General features: G+C 41.8%; 1 protein-coding gene and 1 long non-coding RNA gene across 5 annotated transcripts in view; one reads left to right on the plus strand and one right to left on the minus strand.

Annotated features, from left to right (window-relative positions):
* LOC139266055 (uncharacterized) overlaps window positions 1-16,824 on the plus strand; it is a 115,432-nt gene that overhangs the window by 9,800 nt on the left and 88,808 nt on the right. The window lies entirely within an intron of this gene.
* Window positions 6,847-16,824, minus strand: part of mffa (mitochondrial fission factor a) — a 38,213-nt gene continuing 28,235 nt past the window's right edge. For 2 of the 4 annotated variants that reach the window (XM_070883885.1, XM_070883883.1), the window contains 3 exons: window positions 12,732-12,794; window positions 10,646-10,730; window positions 6,847-8,275 (listed from right to left, as the gene is read on the minus strand). In XM_070883885.1, the coding sequence (XP_070739986.1) occupies window positions 8,144-8,275; window positions 10,646-10,730; window positions 12,732-12,794 (280 nt within the window). In that variant the 3' untranslated portion in view covers window positions 6,847-8,143. The remainder of the gene's footprint in view (window positions 8,276-10,645; window positions 10,731-12,731; window positions 12,795-16,824) is intronic. The other 2 variants (XM_070883886.1, XM_070883884.1) reach the window with 1 other exon arrangement.

A 16,824-nucleotide genomic window follows, 5' to 3' on the forward strand; every position in this document is an offset into this window, starting at 1 on the left:
AGGAGAGGCTGGATCGACTGGGCCTTTATTCACTGGAGTTTAGAAGGATAGAAACATAGAAAATAGGTGCAGGAGTAGGCCATTCGGCCCTTCGAGCCTGCACCGCCATTCAATGAGTTCATGGCTGAACATGCAACTTCAGTACCCCATTCCTGCTTTCTCGCCATACCCCTTGATCCCCCTAGTAGTAAGGACTACATCTAACTCTTTTTTGAATATATTTAGTGAATTGGCCTCAACAACTTTCTTAGTAGAGAATTCCACAGGTTCACCACTCTCTGGGTGAAGAAGTTTCTCCTCATCTCGGTCATAAATTGCTTACCCCTTATCCTTAGACTGTGACCCCTGGTTTTGGACTTCCCCAACATTGGGAACATTCTTCCTACATCTAACCTGAATAAACCCGTCAGAATTTTAAACGTTTCCATGAGATCCCCTCTCATACTTCTGAATTCCAGTGAATACAAGCCCAGTTGATCCAGTCTTTCTTGATATGTCAGTTCCGCCATCTCAGGAATCAGTCTGGTGAACCTTCGCTGCACTCCCTCAGTAGCAAGAATGTCCTTCCTCAAGTTAGGAGACCAAAACTGTACACAATACTCCAGGTGTGGCCTCACCAAGGCCCTGTACAACTGTAGTAACACCTCCCTGCCCCTGTACTCAAATCCCCTCGCTATGAAGGCCAACATGCCATTTGCTTTCTTAACCGCCTGCTGTACCTGTATGCCAACCTTCAATGACTGATATACCATGACACCCAGGTCTCGTTGCACCTCCCCTTTTCCTAATCTGTCACCATTCAGATAATAGTCTGTCTCTCTGTTTTTACCACCAAAGTGGATAACCTCACATTTATCCACATTATACTTCATCTGCCATGCATTTGCCCACTCACCTAACCTATCCAAGTCACTCTGCAGCCTCATAGCATCCTCCTCGCAGCTCACATTGCCACCCAATTTTGTGTCATCCGCAAATTTGGAGATACTATATTTAATCCCCTCGTCTAAATCATTAATGTACAATGTAAACAGCTGGGGCCCCAGCACAGAACCTTGCGGTACCCCACTAGTCACTGCCTGCCATTCTGACAAGTACCCATTTATTCCTACTCTTTGCTTCCTGTCTGACAACCAGTTCTCAATCCACGTCAGCACACTACCCCCAATCCCATGTGCTTTAACTTTGCACATTAATCTCTTGTGTGGGACCTTGTCGAAAGCCTTCTGAAAGTCCAAATACACCACATCAACTGGTTCCTCCTTGTCCACTCTACTGGAAACATCCTCAAAAAATTCCAGAAGATTGTCAAGCATGATTTCCCTTTCACAAATCCATGCTGACTTGGACCTATCATTGAGAGCGGATCTCATAGAAACATAAAATTCTGACGGGACTGGACAGGTTAGATGCAGAATGTTCCCGATGTTGGGGAAATCCAGAACCAGGGGACACAGTCTAAGGATAAGGGGTAAGCCATTTAGGACTGAGAAGAGGAAAAAATTCTTCACTCAGAGAGTTGTTAACCTGTGGAATTCCCTGCCGCAGAGAGTTGTTGATGCCAGTTCATTGGATATATTCAAGAGGGAGTTAGATATGGCCCTTACGGCTAACGGGATCAAGGGGTATGGAGAGAAAGCAGGAATGGGATACTGAGGTGAATGATCAGCCATGATCTTATTGAATGGTGGTGTAGGCTCGAAGGGCCGAATGGCCTACTCCTGCACCTGTTTTTTATGTTTCTATGTATTCTTTGGAACAGAGTTAAGATGTATAAATTTGAGGGGCCTAGATAGAGTGGATAGGAAGGACTACTCTTGCACCTATTTTTTATGTTTCTATGTTTTCTTTGGAACAGAGTTAAGGTGTATGAATTTTAGGGGCCTAGAAAGAGTGGATAGGAAGGACCTATTTCCCTCAGCAGAGGGATCAACAACCAGGGGGCATAGATTTAAAGTAAATGGTAGGAGGTTTAGAGGTGATTTGAGGATAATTCTTTTCACGCAGAGGGTGGTGGGAGTATGGAACTCACTGTCTGAAAGGGTGGTAGAGGCAGAAACCCTGACCACTTTAAAAAAAGTACTTGTATGTTAGGCACTTTAAGTGCATATCCAAGGCTACGGACTAAGTGCTGGAAAGTGGGATTAGGCTGGATAGCTCTTTTTCGGCTGGCACGGACATGGGTCGAAATAGCCTCCTTCAGTGCTGTAAATTTCTATGATTTCGAAGAAGAGCCAGGGAGTTATCCCCAGTGTCTTGGCCAATATTTATTCCATTATCAAAATAACAAAAAACATATCTGGTCATTATCACATTGCTGTCTGTGGGAGCTTGCTCGTGTGTAAATTGGATGCTGCGTTTGCTACATCACAACAGTGACTACACTCCAAAAGTACTTAATTGGCTGTAAAGCGTTTCGAGACATCCGGTGGTCATGAAAGGCGCTATATAAATCCAAGTCTTTTCAAAGTTGTTCACAATCACAAATTCTTAAATGCCTAGAAATTTAGCCAAAGCTTACAGTGCCCCCAAAAGCGAAAGAGCTTGCCTTTATATAGCATCTTTAATGTAGGAAGCCATCTCAAGACACTTCACAGAAATGTAATCAGACAAAAATGGACACAGCCAAAGGAGGAGATAACTGGAAGGAGTGACAAAGCTTGGTCAGAGTTGGGTTTTAAGGAGTGTCTTAAAGGTAAAAGTTTAAGGAGGGAATTCCAGAGCTGTGGGCTTGGACAGCTGAAGGCACAGCCGTTAATAGCAAAGGGATTTTCTGATGCACACGGGGCCAGAGTTGGAGGAACGCAGAGTTCTTAGAGGAATGTAGGGCTGGGAAAGGTCAGAGATAGGAAGGGGTGAGGCCATGAAGGTGTTTGAACAGGAGGTTGAGAATTTTAAATTTGAGGTGCCGAGGGAACAGGAGCCAAAAAGCAGTCTGAATCTCACCCTTACGACATGTAAAGACAAGTTAGACTTAAAAGTGGAATGATATATATATATTGCCATAACTTAAGCTGCAGTACAACAGTGGTTGACGAAGGAATTACTTGATATAAAAGGCAAACAAGTTTTACAGCAAAATCGGAGGTTATGTCCTCCTCGCCCCAAAATTACATTGTTGAATTTTGAGACATTTTGGAGCCTACTGTAGTCACTGTCATAATGTAGTACAGTTTGATGATTTTCCTCTTGGGGTGTCCAAGATTTTGTTTTAATGGGTAATGTAGGGGGTATACCTTGGAGCCATACTAATTTGCATATATCTCATTGTTAACAGATCTTGGTGGTATGATGTAGGATTTATTCACCAATGACGCAATATAGTATTCGCAAGAGCCCTTTTCAAATCTCCAGGCACACGAAATTCAAACAGGACAAACCACTAAATAAGAACTGGGCTTCAAGGACCCTATTGTCTTGGCTCAGAGGTTGCATAATGCCCCCAGGAGCACCCCTATCCTACACTATGATCCATCATCTCTACTTCTGAATTAAAAAAGTCAGTTCCTGATTAACCATGAAATTACTGCACAAGAGGAAACAGCGTGTCAATTAACATCCCTGCTGAATCACAGAGAAACACTCCAGAAATTAAAACATCTTAGACTGGGTGTTGTGTAATGAGAGGGGATTAATTAGCAATCTCGTTGTGCGAGTCCCCTTGGGGAAGAGTGATCATATTATGGTGGAATTCTGCATTAGGATGGAGAATGAAACAGTTAATTCAGAGACCATGGTCCAGAACTTAAAGAAGGGTAACTTTGAAGGTATGAGGTGTGAATTGGCTAGGATAGATTGGCGAATGATACTTAAGGGGTTGACTGTGGATGGGCAATGGCAGACATTTAGAGACCACATGGATGAACTACAACAATTGTACATTCCTGTCTGGCGTAAAAATAAAAAAGGGAAGATGGCTCAACCGTGGCTATCAAGGGAAATCAGGGATAGTATTAAAGCCAAGGAAGTGGCATACAAATTGGCCAGAAATAGCAGCGAACCCGGGGACTGGGAGAAATGTAGAACTCAGCAGAGGAGGACCATGGGTTTGATTAGGGCAGGGAAAATGGAGTACGAGAAGAAGCTTGCAGGGAACATTAAGACGGATTGCAAAAGTTTCTATAGATATGTAAAGAGAAAAAGGTTAGTAAAGACAAACGTAGGTCCCCTGCAGTCAGAATCAGGGGAAGTCATAACGGGGAACAAAGAAATGGCAGACCAATTGAACAAGTACTTTGGTTCGGTATTCACTAAGGAGGACACAAACAACTTTCCGGATATAAAAGGGGTCAGAGGGTCTAGTAAGGAGGAGGAACTGAGGGAAATCCTTATTAGTCGGGAAATTGATGGGATTGAAGGCCGATAAATCCCATGGGCCTGATGGACTGCATCCCAGAGTACTTAAGGAGGTGGCCTTGGAAATAGCGGATGCATTGACAGTCATTTTCCAACATTCCATTGACTCTGGATCAGTTCCTATCGAGTGGAGGGTAGCCAATGTAACCCCACTTTTTAAAAAATGGAGAGAAAACAGGTAATTATAGACCGGTCAGCCTGACCTCAGTAGTGGGTAAAATGATGGAATCAATTATTAAGGATGTCATAGCAGCACATTTGGAAAGAGGTGACATGATAGGTCCAAGTCAGCATGGATTTGTGAAAGGGAAATCATGCTTGACAAATCTTCTAGAATTTTTTGAGGATGTTTCCAGTAGTGGACAAGGGAGAACCAGTTGATGTGGTATATTTGGACTTTGAGGGCTTTCGACAAGGTCCCACACAAGAGATTAATGTGCAAAGTTAAAGCACATGGGATTGGGGGTAGTGTGCTGACGTGGATTGAGAACTGGTTGTCAGACAGGAAGCAAAGAGTAGGAATAAATGGGTACTTTTCAGAATGGCAGGCAGTGACTAGTGGGATACCGCAAGGTTCTGTGCTGGGGCCTCAGCTGTTTACACTGTACATTAATGATTTAGACGAGGGAATTAAATGTCGTATCTCCAAATTTGCCGATGACACTAAGTTGGGTGGCAGTGTGAGCTGCGAGGAGGATGCTATGAGACTGCAGAGTGACTTGGATAGGTTAGGTGAGTGGGCAAATGCATGGCAGATGAAGTATAATGTGGATAAATGTGAGGTTATCCACTTTGATGATAAAAACAGAGACAGACTATTATCTGAATGGTGACAGATTAGGAAAAGGAGGTGCAACGAGACCTGGGTGTCATGGTACATCAGTCATTGAAGGTTGGCATGCAGGTTCAGCAGGCGGTTAAGAAAGCAAATGGCATGTTGGCCTTCATAGCGAGGGGATTTGAGTACAGGGGCAGGGAGGTGTTGCTACAGTTGTACAAGGCCTTGGTGAGGCCACATCTGGAGTATTGTGTACAGTTTTGGTCTCCTAACCTGAGGAAGGACATTCTTGCTATTGAGGGAGTGCAGCGAAGGTTCACCAGACTGATTCCTGGGATGGCGGGACTGACCTATCAAGAAAGACTGGATCAACTGGGCTTGTATTCACTGGAGTTCAGAAGTATGAGAGGGGACCTCATAGAAACGTTTAAAATTCTGACAGGTTTAGACAGGTTGGATGCAGGAAGAATGTTCCCAATGTTGGGGAAGTCCAGAACCAGGGGTCACAGTCTAAGGATAAGGGGTAAGCCATTTAGGACCGAGATGAGGAGAAACTTCTTCACCCAGAGAGTGGTGAACCTGTGGAATTCTCTACCACAGAAAGTAGTTGAGGCCAATTCACTAAATATATTCAAAAGGGAGTTAGATGAGGTCCTTACTACTAGGGGGATCAAGGGGTATGGCGAGAAAGCAGGAAGGGGGTACTGAATTTGCATGTTCAGCCATGAACTCATTGAATGGCGGTGCAGGCTAGAAGGGCCGAATGGCCTACTCCTGCACCTATTTTCTAGGTTTCTATGTTTCTAGAACTCAGCTTGAATTCTTATGGGCCAAAAAGTTTCCAGAATTCCCTCATTAGAAAAAAAAATCTTTAGTCCATCATCTTTAATCATATTATAATAACGTTCAGTGATGGTTTTAACTTAAATTAACTTATTCATTCTCAGGATGTGGGCATCACTGAACAAGGCCTGTATTTATTAATCAGCCCTAGTTGTCCAGAGATGGTAATGGGCCTTCAACTGGGTGGCTTGCTAGGCTACTTCAGAGGGCAGTTGAGTCAATCGTTTCAATCATTGGTGTGGGAGTGGAGCTTCACATGTAACTTGCATTTATATAGCACCTTTAGCTCAGTAAAACATCCCAAGGTGCTTCACAGGAGCGGTATCAAATAAAATGACATCGAGCCACGAGATATTAGGACAGGTGACCAAAAGCTTAGTCAAATATGTAGGAGCATCTTAAAATAAAGTGTGTTAGAAAGGCAGAGGTTTAGGGAGGGAGGTTTAGGGAGGGAACGCCAAATCATAGGGCCTAGGTATCGAGGGTACGGCCACCAATGGTGGAGCGATGAAAATCAGGGCTGTGCAGGAGGCCAGAATTGGAGGAGTGAAGTGATCTTAGAGGGGGTAGGAGGTTAGAGATAAGACAAATTGGGTAAAGACGGCATGTTTCTCTCTCTAAAGAACATTAGTGAACTAGTTTGGCTTTTACAACAAAAGGCAGATTCATGATGACCTTTGATGGTACAAAAATCTGAATTCAAATTCTCAAACTGCCATTGTGGTATTTGAATTCACCTTCTCTGGATTACCAGTCCAGTCACTCAGTCCTCTCCTCTTCCTGGACCAATCAACAAGACAATATTAATTTAAAAAAAAGTGTGTCACATACACTGGGTGTGAAAAAAACTCCACCATATTCAGATTTCATTTTATTTACTGCCACATTGTATTATAGTCAACTGTATTTATATACACGGTTGTAATTCTGATAATCTTGCGCAAGCTTGCTCACGTAAAAGGTACAATAGAAAAAAAGATTGCCACATTTAAAAGATTTACACAGCGTAAACCTACAAGTACTTCAAAGTTATATTTGCATTCAGTGCTTATGCAGTAAATGTCTTCAACACAAAGTTGAGATTTAAATTTGTACATCTGCAGGCCAAGGGGAAAAATAGGTGATACACTAAAAGATACATCAATTAGTTGAAATCTTTACACTGTAAACACTTGTCTGATCCAAAAGTTAATGGAATACTTTAGGCCAAGGCTGTACAATGACCGTTTACTTTCAGCATTCATGGTAAACATATCCCCCCACATATTTACAAAACATTTTTTAGGAATTTTACTGCACAGTAGTACTAATAGAACAGACACATTCACATAGTTTCCAAGGCTGGGCGTTCAAATGAAATACCGGGGGCTCATCCTCAGCTTCCAGCACCCCATGCGACTAATTGCTTTCAGTGGAGCACAGGAATGCTGCGAGCTAACGGTAAACATACTAAGATTTCAGTGCCCAACTAAATATGTGGCACAATCTGCCTGTCCCCATCAGAAGGCCACTTTGCTTGGCAGAAATTAAAAATTAGTCATGAAAGGGGGATACGTTTTTGATGCACACTCAAAAGGAGACCGCTTTTTTTTTTATTGCCTTATCCCACAGTATTCCTTTCAAACTCATTGCAAGAACAGAAAACACAAGGATCCATAAACCAGAAATTCATCTTCATGTGTCAACAGAATACAAGCACAATATGTTCTATGTACATCACTTCACATAAAACCCCTGAAAAATCTTTTAAATGTAACCCTTCCGATCAATAAAATCATAAATTCAAAAAAGCAGTTCGATAGCTTTATTCTGTTCCATGGTGCTCTCTCCACTGGTCCTATAGTCACTTGCACATCAGGTTTAATGATATTTTTTTGAAAGTCCTGAAAGCTACACATTCCCTAATCACAGACATGCAAAATGAGCCAATAAATGTTTTATGACGTGACATAATAATAAATATGTTTAAGTGAAGCAACAAAAGACCCCTTTGACCCATGATTCCTTTTTCTGTGTTGTATGGAGTGAGCAATCAGTGCGTGGACCTCGAGAAAGTCTGTATGGTACAGAAGAGGCAAAAACAATCTCTGGCCCATCATGTCACCAGCTGTTTTTGAAAAGACCTGTTGTTTGGTTAGTACATGATCTGGTTCATACAATGCCTACTCAGCGCCGTAACCAAAGCCAGCTATTGATCAACCAGAACCCCACGGTGATTGAGTACATGATGATTTCACGTCGCGTGCGTTCTCGGTTTTCTTCCTCCAAAAGCTGGAGTCGACGGTTCAGTTTAATTATCTGACAAAGACGGAAAACAAATGATCACATTTAAAAAGAAAAGCATTCCACACTTTCCTGTTCAATGTAATTTAAAAAAAGTACAAGATTGCAAGCATTGTTTGAGTGTATTGTATTTCCATCCCTAGAAGATTTTTTTTTGTGGTGGGAGGGAAAGGGAAGGGCTATGGTAAGTGCATTATTTCATCCCCCTTCCTGTCTTGCAATATGCACCATTCCCAGCCAAAAGGGAAAACAGACACCCTACACCCAGGCCTCTGCCAATGATGCTCGTCAGTTAACTTGACAGAATCCCACACGGTAGACATTCAACACAAGTATTTATATAGGGCCTTTAATGTAGTAAAACATCCCAAGGCGCTTCACATGAACATTATCAAACAAAATTTGACACTGAGCCACATATGGCAATATTATGGCAGATGGAGGTAGATTTTAAGGAGTGTCTTAAAGGAGCGAGGTGTAACATAGAAACATAGAAAATAGGTGCAGGAGTAGGCCATTTGGCCCACCACCATTCAATAAGATCATGGCTGATCATCACCTCAGTACCCCTTTCCTGCTTTCTCTCCATACCACTTGATCCCTTTAGTCGTAAGGGCCATATCTAACTCCCTCTTGAATATATCTAACGAACTGGCATCAACAACTCTCTCTGGTAGCGAATTCCACAGGTTAACAACTCTTGAGTGAAGACGTTTTCTCCTCATCTCGATCCTAAATGGCTTACCCCTTATCCTTAGACTGTGTCCCCTGGTTCTGGTCTTCCCCAACATCGGGAATATTCTTCCTGCATCTAACCTGTCCAGTCCCGTCAGTATTTTATATGTCCTATGAGATCCCCTCTCATTCTTCTAAACTCCAGTGAATACAGGCCCAGTCGATCCAGTCTCTCCTCATATGTCAGTCCTGCCATCCCAGGAATCAGTCTGGTGAACCTTCGCTGCACTCCCTGAATAGCAAGAACATCCTTCCTCAGATTAGACCAAAACTGAACACAATATCCCAGGTGAGGCCTCACCAAGGCCCTGTACAACTGCAGTAAGACCTCCCTGCTCCTATACTCAAATCCCATGGCTATGAAGGCCAACATACCATTTTCCTATATCACCACCTGCTGTACCTGCATGCCAACTTTCAATGACTGATGTACCATGACACCCAGGTCTCGTTGCAGCTCCCCTTTTCCTAATCTGCCGCCATTCAGATAATATTCTGCCCTCGTGTTTTTGCCACCAAAGTGGATAACCTCACATTTATCCACATTGTACTGCATCTGCCATGCATTTGCCCACTCAGTTAACCTGTCCAAGTCACCCTGCAGCCTATTAGCATCCTCCTCGCAGCTCACACCGCCACCCAGCTTAGTGTCATCTGCAAAGTTGGAGATATTACATTCAATTCCTTCATCTAAATCATTTGTGTATATTGTAAATAGCTGGGGTTCCTGCACGGAGCCCTGCGGCAACCCCACTAGTCACTGCCTGCCATTCTGAAAAGGACCAGTTTCCCGACTCTCTGCTTCCTGTCTCTGTCAACCAGTTCTCTATCCACGTCAATACATTACCCCCAATACCATGTGCTTTAATTTTGCACACCAATCTCTTGTGTGGGACCTTGTCAAAAGCCTTTTGAAAGTCCAAATACACCACATCCACTGTCCATTCTATTAGTTACATCCTCAAAAAATTCTAGAATATTTGTCAAGCATGATTTTCCCTTTCATAAATCCATGCTGACTTGGACCGATCCTGTCACTGCTTTCCAAATGCGCTGATATTTTATCTTTAATACTTGATTCCAACATTTTTCCCACAATTGAAGTCAGGCTAACCGGTCTATAATTCCCCGTTTTCTCTCTCCCTCCTTTCTTAAAAAGTGGTGTTACATTAGCTACCCTCCAGTCCATAGGAACTGATCCAGAGTCGATAGACTGCTGGAAAATGATCACCAATGCATCCACTATTTCTAGGGCCACTTCTTTAAGTATTCTGGGATGCAGACTATCAGGCCCTGGGGATTTATCGGCCTTCAATCTCATCAATTTCCCTAACACAATTTCCTGACTAATAAGGATTTCCTTCAGTTCCTCCTTCTCACTAGACCCTCTGTCCCCTAGTATTTCCAGAAGGGTATTTCGTGAAGACAGAACCAAAGTATTTGTTCAACTGGTCTGCCATTTCTTTGTTCCCCATTATAAATTCACCTGATTCTGACTGCAAGGCGGAGAGGTTTAGGGAGGGAACTCGAGCTTAGTGCCTCGGCAGCTGAAGGCATGGCCACCAATAGAGAGGCGAATAAAACCGAGGATGCCCAAGAGGCCAGAATGTACACAACATTGGTGTGAGTGTTTATAAATTAATGTAGTACCTGTCTTCGTAAGGAAACAGAATCCGCAAGAGCCATATCATCTGGTATTCCTTCTACTGCAGATTCACAGTTGGAAAGGCTATACCTATGGACAATGACAAAGTGAGATTATCTTCTATACACCCAAATCAACAAATAATTCATTTAATTCAACTTCATTATAGTTGCACTAAATTAAAAGGAGAACTAAATTGCAGATGAAATTATTTGTTTCATGTCTCTGATGTCTTTTATCCCTTGACCACTCTGGGCTCAGTTATTTAAATCAGCTATGTTGCAACATTGTCTTTCTGTGAACTAAGAAGGATCAGTCTGGTTTATTTCAATGATTCCATCTCTGATAATTGAACTGCTTATTTCAAACATTTTAAGTAATTAAATGGCAAGAAGTCGTTAGTGAAGGAATTCTACTGTGTAGGGGGAACAGTGTGATTATTGTAATAATGAAATAAATGGTGCAATTGCAAGATTTAATTCCTTTATTAATAATGAAATAACGGTCACTTGGCAAGTACCTGTACTGCAAATAACCTCAGTCTAAATGTTAAAAAGAATCCATTTATATTCTAGACCTCAGAATGCAAGTTAAACCTTTAATCGGTTATAAGGATGTAGCATCTCAGACCCAAGAGAGGTAGTTTCTAGCCTCGAGCTATCCTCATCCATGCCTTTGTTACCTCCAGACTTAACTAGTCCCACGCACTCCTGGCTGGCCTCCCACGATCTACCCTATGTAAACTTGAGGTCGCCCAAAACTAGGCTGCCCATGTCCTAGTTCGCACCAAAACCTGTTCACCCATCGCCCCAGTGCTCGCTGACCTACATTGGTTCCCAGTTAAGCAATGCCTCGATTTTAAAAATTCTCATCCTTGTTTTCAAATGCCTCCATGGCCTCACCCTTCCCTATCTCGGTAATCTCCTCCAGCCCCACAACTCCACCCCCATCCAGAGATATCTGCGCTCCTGTAATTTTGCCCTCTTGAGCATCCTTGATTATAATCCCTGAATCATTGGTGGCCGTGCCTTCTGTTGCCTAGGCCCTAAGTTCTGGAATTCCCTCCGATTCTCTTTTCTCCTTAAAGGCACTCCTTAAAACCGACCTCTTTGACCAAGCTTTTGGCCATCTGTCCTAATTTGGTTCGGTGTCAAATTATTTGTTTTATAATACTCCTGGGAAGCACCTTGGGACGTTTTACTACATTGGAGGTGCTATATAAATACAAGTTGTTGTTGTTATTATTCTGGTTCTACTGGTTTCTGAATAATCAATTGGACCCAAAATCCAACAACCAATTTGAACTCAGTAAATTCTGCACTCCAACTTAAATTATAGTAAACCCACCTCTGTATGAGATTTCATGTAAAAACCCATTTGAAAAGATGCTAAGTAAATGGTGCATGACTCATGGCTGCATCTTGCCTTCCTATGGATGCTATAGTCAATGTTGCATATCCCACCCTATGCTTTATCCATCCCCCACAAAAAAAAACAAGATTTTAGTGCTACAATACAAACACACTTATCCAGATGCTCAACTAGCTGTACAAGAAACACAGCTAAAAATAATTTAATCTTATGTTCCAAAAAAATGGTTCTGTTGAAAAAATAAAAATGAGACACCTTCACTCAATACATTTACATGTATTGCAAAGTCAGACCAGATTATGACATTTGCTTATATTGTGAGCCAGACACTTATGCAGTCTACTCTTAATTCAAAGTTGCTTAATTCAAAAGATCTTCATTTTTAAGCACTATGAATTCCTACTTTGCTGTGTTATTGAGGTTGTTTGATTTAAGTTACAGAACAATTTTTTTTGTGGAACAACTTCAAATTATTAGGAAGCAAGAAAGGAACTTCCTCCATAGCTACCACAAAAGTACCAGAAGACAAAATAAATCAACATGGATTCAGTGTATTTCATCCTTTCACTGCTCATATGACCAGCTCCCACTACAACAATGTAATAATGAATAAATTATATTTCTGATTAGAAACTCACCAGTCAAATAGATCCAAAATTGAAAAGGAATTTAGGGCGAATAGCAAAGCTTGCAATAGAGACCATGAATGGTCATATTTACCTGGAGCTATCAAGCAGAGGATTAGATGAAGTAGCACAAGTGGAGCCTCCATGAAGTACTGTTCTGGTTTCCAGGAAAAAGATAATAGGACAGATGACAGTATTCAGGATATAGAATGGAAAAGGAAAGAACAGGAATAAGTACACAGAGACTTAGACAGACAGGTCTTATATTATAACCACAAGGTGCAATGCTACTTTTTAATGAAAACAGTACTTGCATTTATATAGAGTATTTAATGTAGCAAAATTAAAGGTGCAAGGACTTACATCAAGTACTGTAGAGACCCTTCCCATGCACTGCAGCCTTTACTGTACACAGTAATGACCGTGACTTACCACAACCTCCACTGTGCCCTCCATACTGCAGCCTTTAAGAACCAACTTCTAGGCACCATCACACCAGCTGGTGTAACTGGATGACATTACCTGTTACACCTTCAAAGCGATTGTGCAAAGTTTTTTGGGGCTAAATCAACATTTTCAGTAAGCTACAGTGATTGTATTTCTTTGTCAGTTGCTGCTGAACAATCAGCTGCCTAATACATACTGCACAAACTTACATTGCACATCACTCCCCGGGTCTTACTCTACACAAGAGTCATTTTCAAAGAACATTGGGGAGGGGGGGGAGGCATGTGGGAGGGGAAAGGAAGAGTCTACACATTTCAAAAGCTACAATGAGAACTAGAATTCAAGTCCAATCTTTTGCAGTAATCCATATGACCTTTCATATATTTAACTAGTAAGGTAAGCATTGGCATGACTGTGCATGGGGGAAAAATTATGCACGTAAAAGGGACAGTTGAATTGCATGGGAAGGCAACCGAACCTCTACCACTGGGGTTGCTGATTTTATTGCTACCCTGATACTATGTTGAAGGTAACCTGGAGGCACTCTCTCGCCTTTATCCATCTACTTTCTTTTGCTTTACAAAAATGGCACATCTCTCCGGTCACACAGAAGCAAGTGGAGGTTACCAGAACTGGATTTATGAAAAATAAGTATCCGCTTCTTTGTTTGCTTTGTGAAGTTTTAAAAGTATTTCATGGTTTCATTCATTGGCGTGGGGTCGGGGCAGAGAAACAGGGGTCTGATGGATATGTCTCATTCCTACATATTTGGAATGCAAAACACAAAGTTCAACATGTAGTTATTAATATTTGTGATAAGAACTTGTAATGTGTCACAAAGTTCATGATTTTTACATATAAGAATTGTGCTTATGGGCTGCACCATTTGAGCTGCATGCTGGTCAATCTATTTCAATACAGCAGTAGCACACAAACCAATTGCAATGCATCTCATGATTAAGGTTAGAAAAGCAAATGGCTAAAAAAGGTACAGCTTTGCCAACAAAGAACATTGTGCAAGTTATTAGATCATTCCCGACTAGCTGCAGACCAATGCTTGATTAAAAAGCAGTAAGTTTAACAAGAGATTGCTATGGGCAAGTAAAACTGCACTATATCACATGCATGACAGGCAGGTCCAAAATTCACCTTTTGTGCACTGAACACAAGGGTTCTTGAATTCCCTCCAAATTAATATTTAAATAATTAATGAACTATAAATAAACTATTCAGTTTTAATGCTAGTGTGTACATTTCTAAACAATAGGAACAGGAGTAGGCCATTCAGCCCCTCGAACACATGTCTCCAGCCCAATTGCGATGTCTGCAACCGAAGTCCTATTTATAAACCAACCCAGCTTGGTTTTTATTTTGCAGTCCAATATCTGCTGCATTGGTACTGCAGTGGTCCTCAAATCACAATTGTTTTATTGCATCGCCATAACCGAACACCCTCCCTCTCCTGTTGCAGGGCTAGTATGAATAGCACAGTAACAATCTGCTGTGCTGTGTTTACAATGATATAAATTTCAACATGATATGCCCAGACTTGAGATTTATACACAATATAAAATTAACTTAAAACATTTTTTTTGGATTAGTGTGCCAAAATATGCAAGCCTTGTCTTAATAAATAGGAAGGAGAGCCCATACATAATTTAGCCAAAAGCTATTGAAGGTCACTGGCTATCAATAAACAGGCTCTAGTAGGTCCAGACAGCCACAATCAAGCATGAGTAAGAAAAACGGCCTTTTGCTGCTTTCAGCAAATTAAAAGCAGCTGTGTGCATTGTAAAGCCTTACAGTATGGCCACAACAGGTTAGGCATGCCCTGTAATTCTGATGATTCAGGAATTTTCCTAGTAATGTATATAACACTATTTTTTATAAAGTGCATGTTTCACAGTTCTCAGTTCCTGTGCTTTATCAGTCTCCAATATGCTTAGGAAATCAATATCTTATGGATTACTGAGAAAAATCCAACTCTTATTCCTACTCGGTAAAGTCAGCTGCTGAATTACAGTAAAAACCAGTCTTCAAACCTATTATTTGATGAGAAATTATTCTATCCATATCCTTTGCTCTAGGCAGTGTAGGAATGCAAATTGGATTTTCGTAAAAGAGCTAGCAGACAAATATGGGCGATCATTAAGGTCTAGTACTTGGATAACTTTTCCACTAAAGTAGACAAGATGCACTGCAGCAACTCGCCAAAGCTTCTTCGAAAGCACCTCCCAAACCCCGACTACCACCTAGAAGGACAAGGGTCGCAGGTGCACGAGAACACCACCACCTGCAAGTTCCCCTCCAAGTCACACACCATCCTGACTTGGAAATATATCGCCATTCCTTCATAGTAGCTAGATTAAAATCCTGGAACTTCCTACCGAACTGCACTATGGGAGAACATTCACCACACGCACAGATTGCAGCGGTTCAAGGCGGCGGCTCACATCCATCTTCTCAAGGGCAATTAGGGATAGGCAATAAATGCTGATCTTACCACATCCCGTGAATAAATTTAAAAAAAAGATATATTGGGGCACCATGTAGCAAGATTGTGAGCAGCAAAACAAGAATAAGGAGCAGGAAAAATTCAGCTACAGAAAAAAAACAACATTTTAAAAATAGCCACCAACAATTTTGGCACGTCATTCTAAAGTGCAGTCATTGTAAAGTGCAGAATACTCAGCATCTAAGAATCACAGCATAATCCAAGGTGGTGTGTACGAAGAAAAGGTCAAAATTGGTGATGTGATAGTCTACAAAATCTACACAGTCAACACAATGTAAATAGACCTTGGGCTCATTGAGGCCATCATATATTTCTAAGTGATCACCAATCTTTCTCCCTCCGCCCTTTCTCCATTGAAGAGTTGACTTCTTGATGGCGTACCAAGGGCACAGGTTTCCTTTTGACAACTCACCCAACTGGGCGTTATCCGTGCCTGAGCCACAATAAGAAGTTGTAGCAGGTTATTTGATCGCTGGGTGGAGGAGGGGGAATGCATAGCCAAATACAATCCTGCCTTCACCCGACATCATACACTCACACATATGCCTACTAAGGATCTTTTCTCGAAGAGAAAAGGCTGGATGGGGAGGTCCAATAGAGGTTTTTAAAATCATGAAAGGTTTTGATAGAGTAGATACAGAGAGAGTGTTTCCATTTGTGGGGACAGCAAAAATAGAGGCCATCCATATAAGATAGTCACCAAGAAATCAAACAGGGAATTCAGAAGAAACTTCTTTACCCAGAGAATGGTGAGAATGTGGAACTCGCTACCACAGGGAGTGGTTGAAGCAAATGGTATTGATGCATTTAAGGGGCAGTGAGATAAGCATATGAGGCAGAAGGGAATAGAGGTTTATGCTGATAGAGTTAGATGAGGAAAGACGGAAGGAGGCTCAAGTGGAGCATAAACACAGGCATGGACTGGATGGGCTGATAGGATAACAGCACAGAAACAGGCCAATGTATAGTGAAAAGCAGCATCAACCCGGCTGATCGCCATCTTAACCCTGGTGGGGCTCGGGCCACTTACTATAGGCAAGGCATTCAAAAGGACTTGGGACGAGTTCCTATGAGTGAAAGACATTTGAAGTTAGAAAAGGTAGGTAGGTAGGTTAATGGAAATAGTGGTTTCAGTCACTGTGGTATCCTGGAGCTTGCATTATTGCTTGCAAGGGTCAGTCAGGAATTTTCCAGGGGTCTTTTCTAGATTGGGATAAGGTTTTTC

The sequence above is a fragment of the Pristiophorus japonicus genome, chromosome 6, assembly GCF_044704955.1.
Source record: "Pristiophorus japonicus isolate sPriJap1 chromosome 6, sPriJap1.hap1, whole genome shotgun sequence".
Classification (NCBI taxonomy): Eukaryota; Metazoa; Chordata; class Chondrichthyes; family Pristiophoridae; genus Pristiophorus; species Pristiophorus japonicus.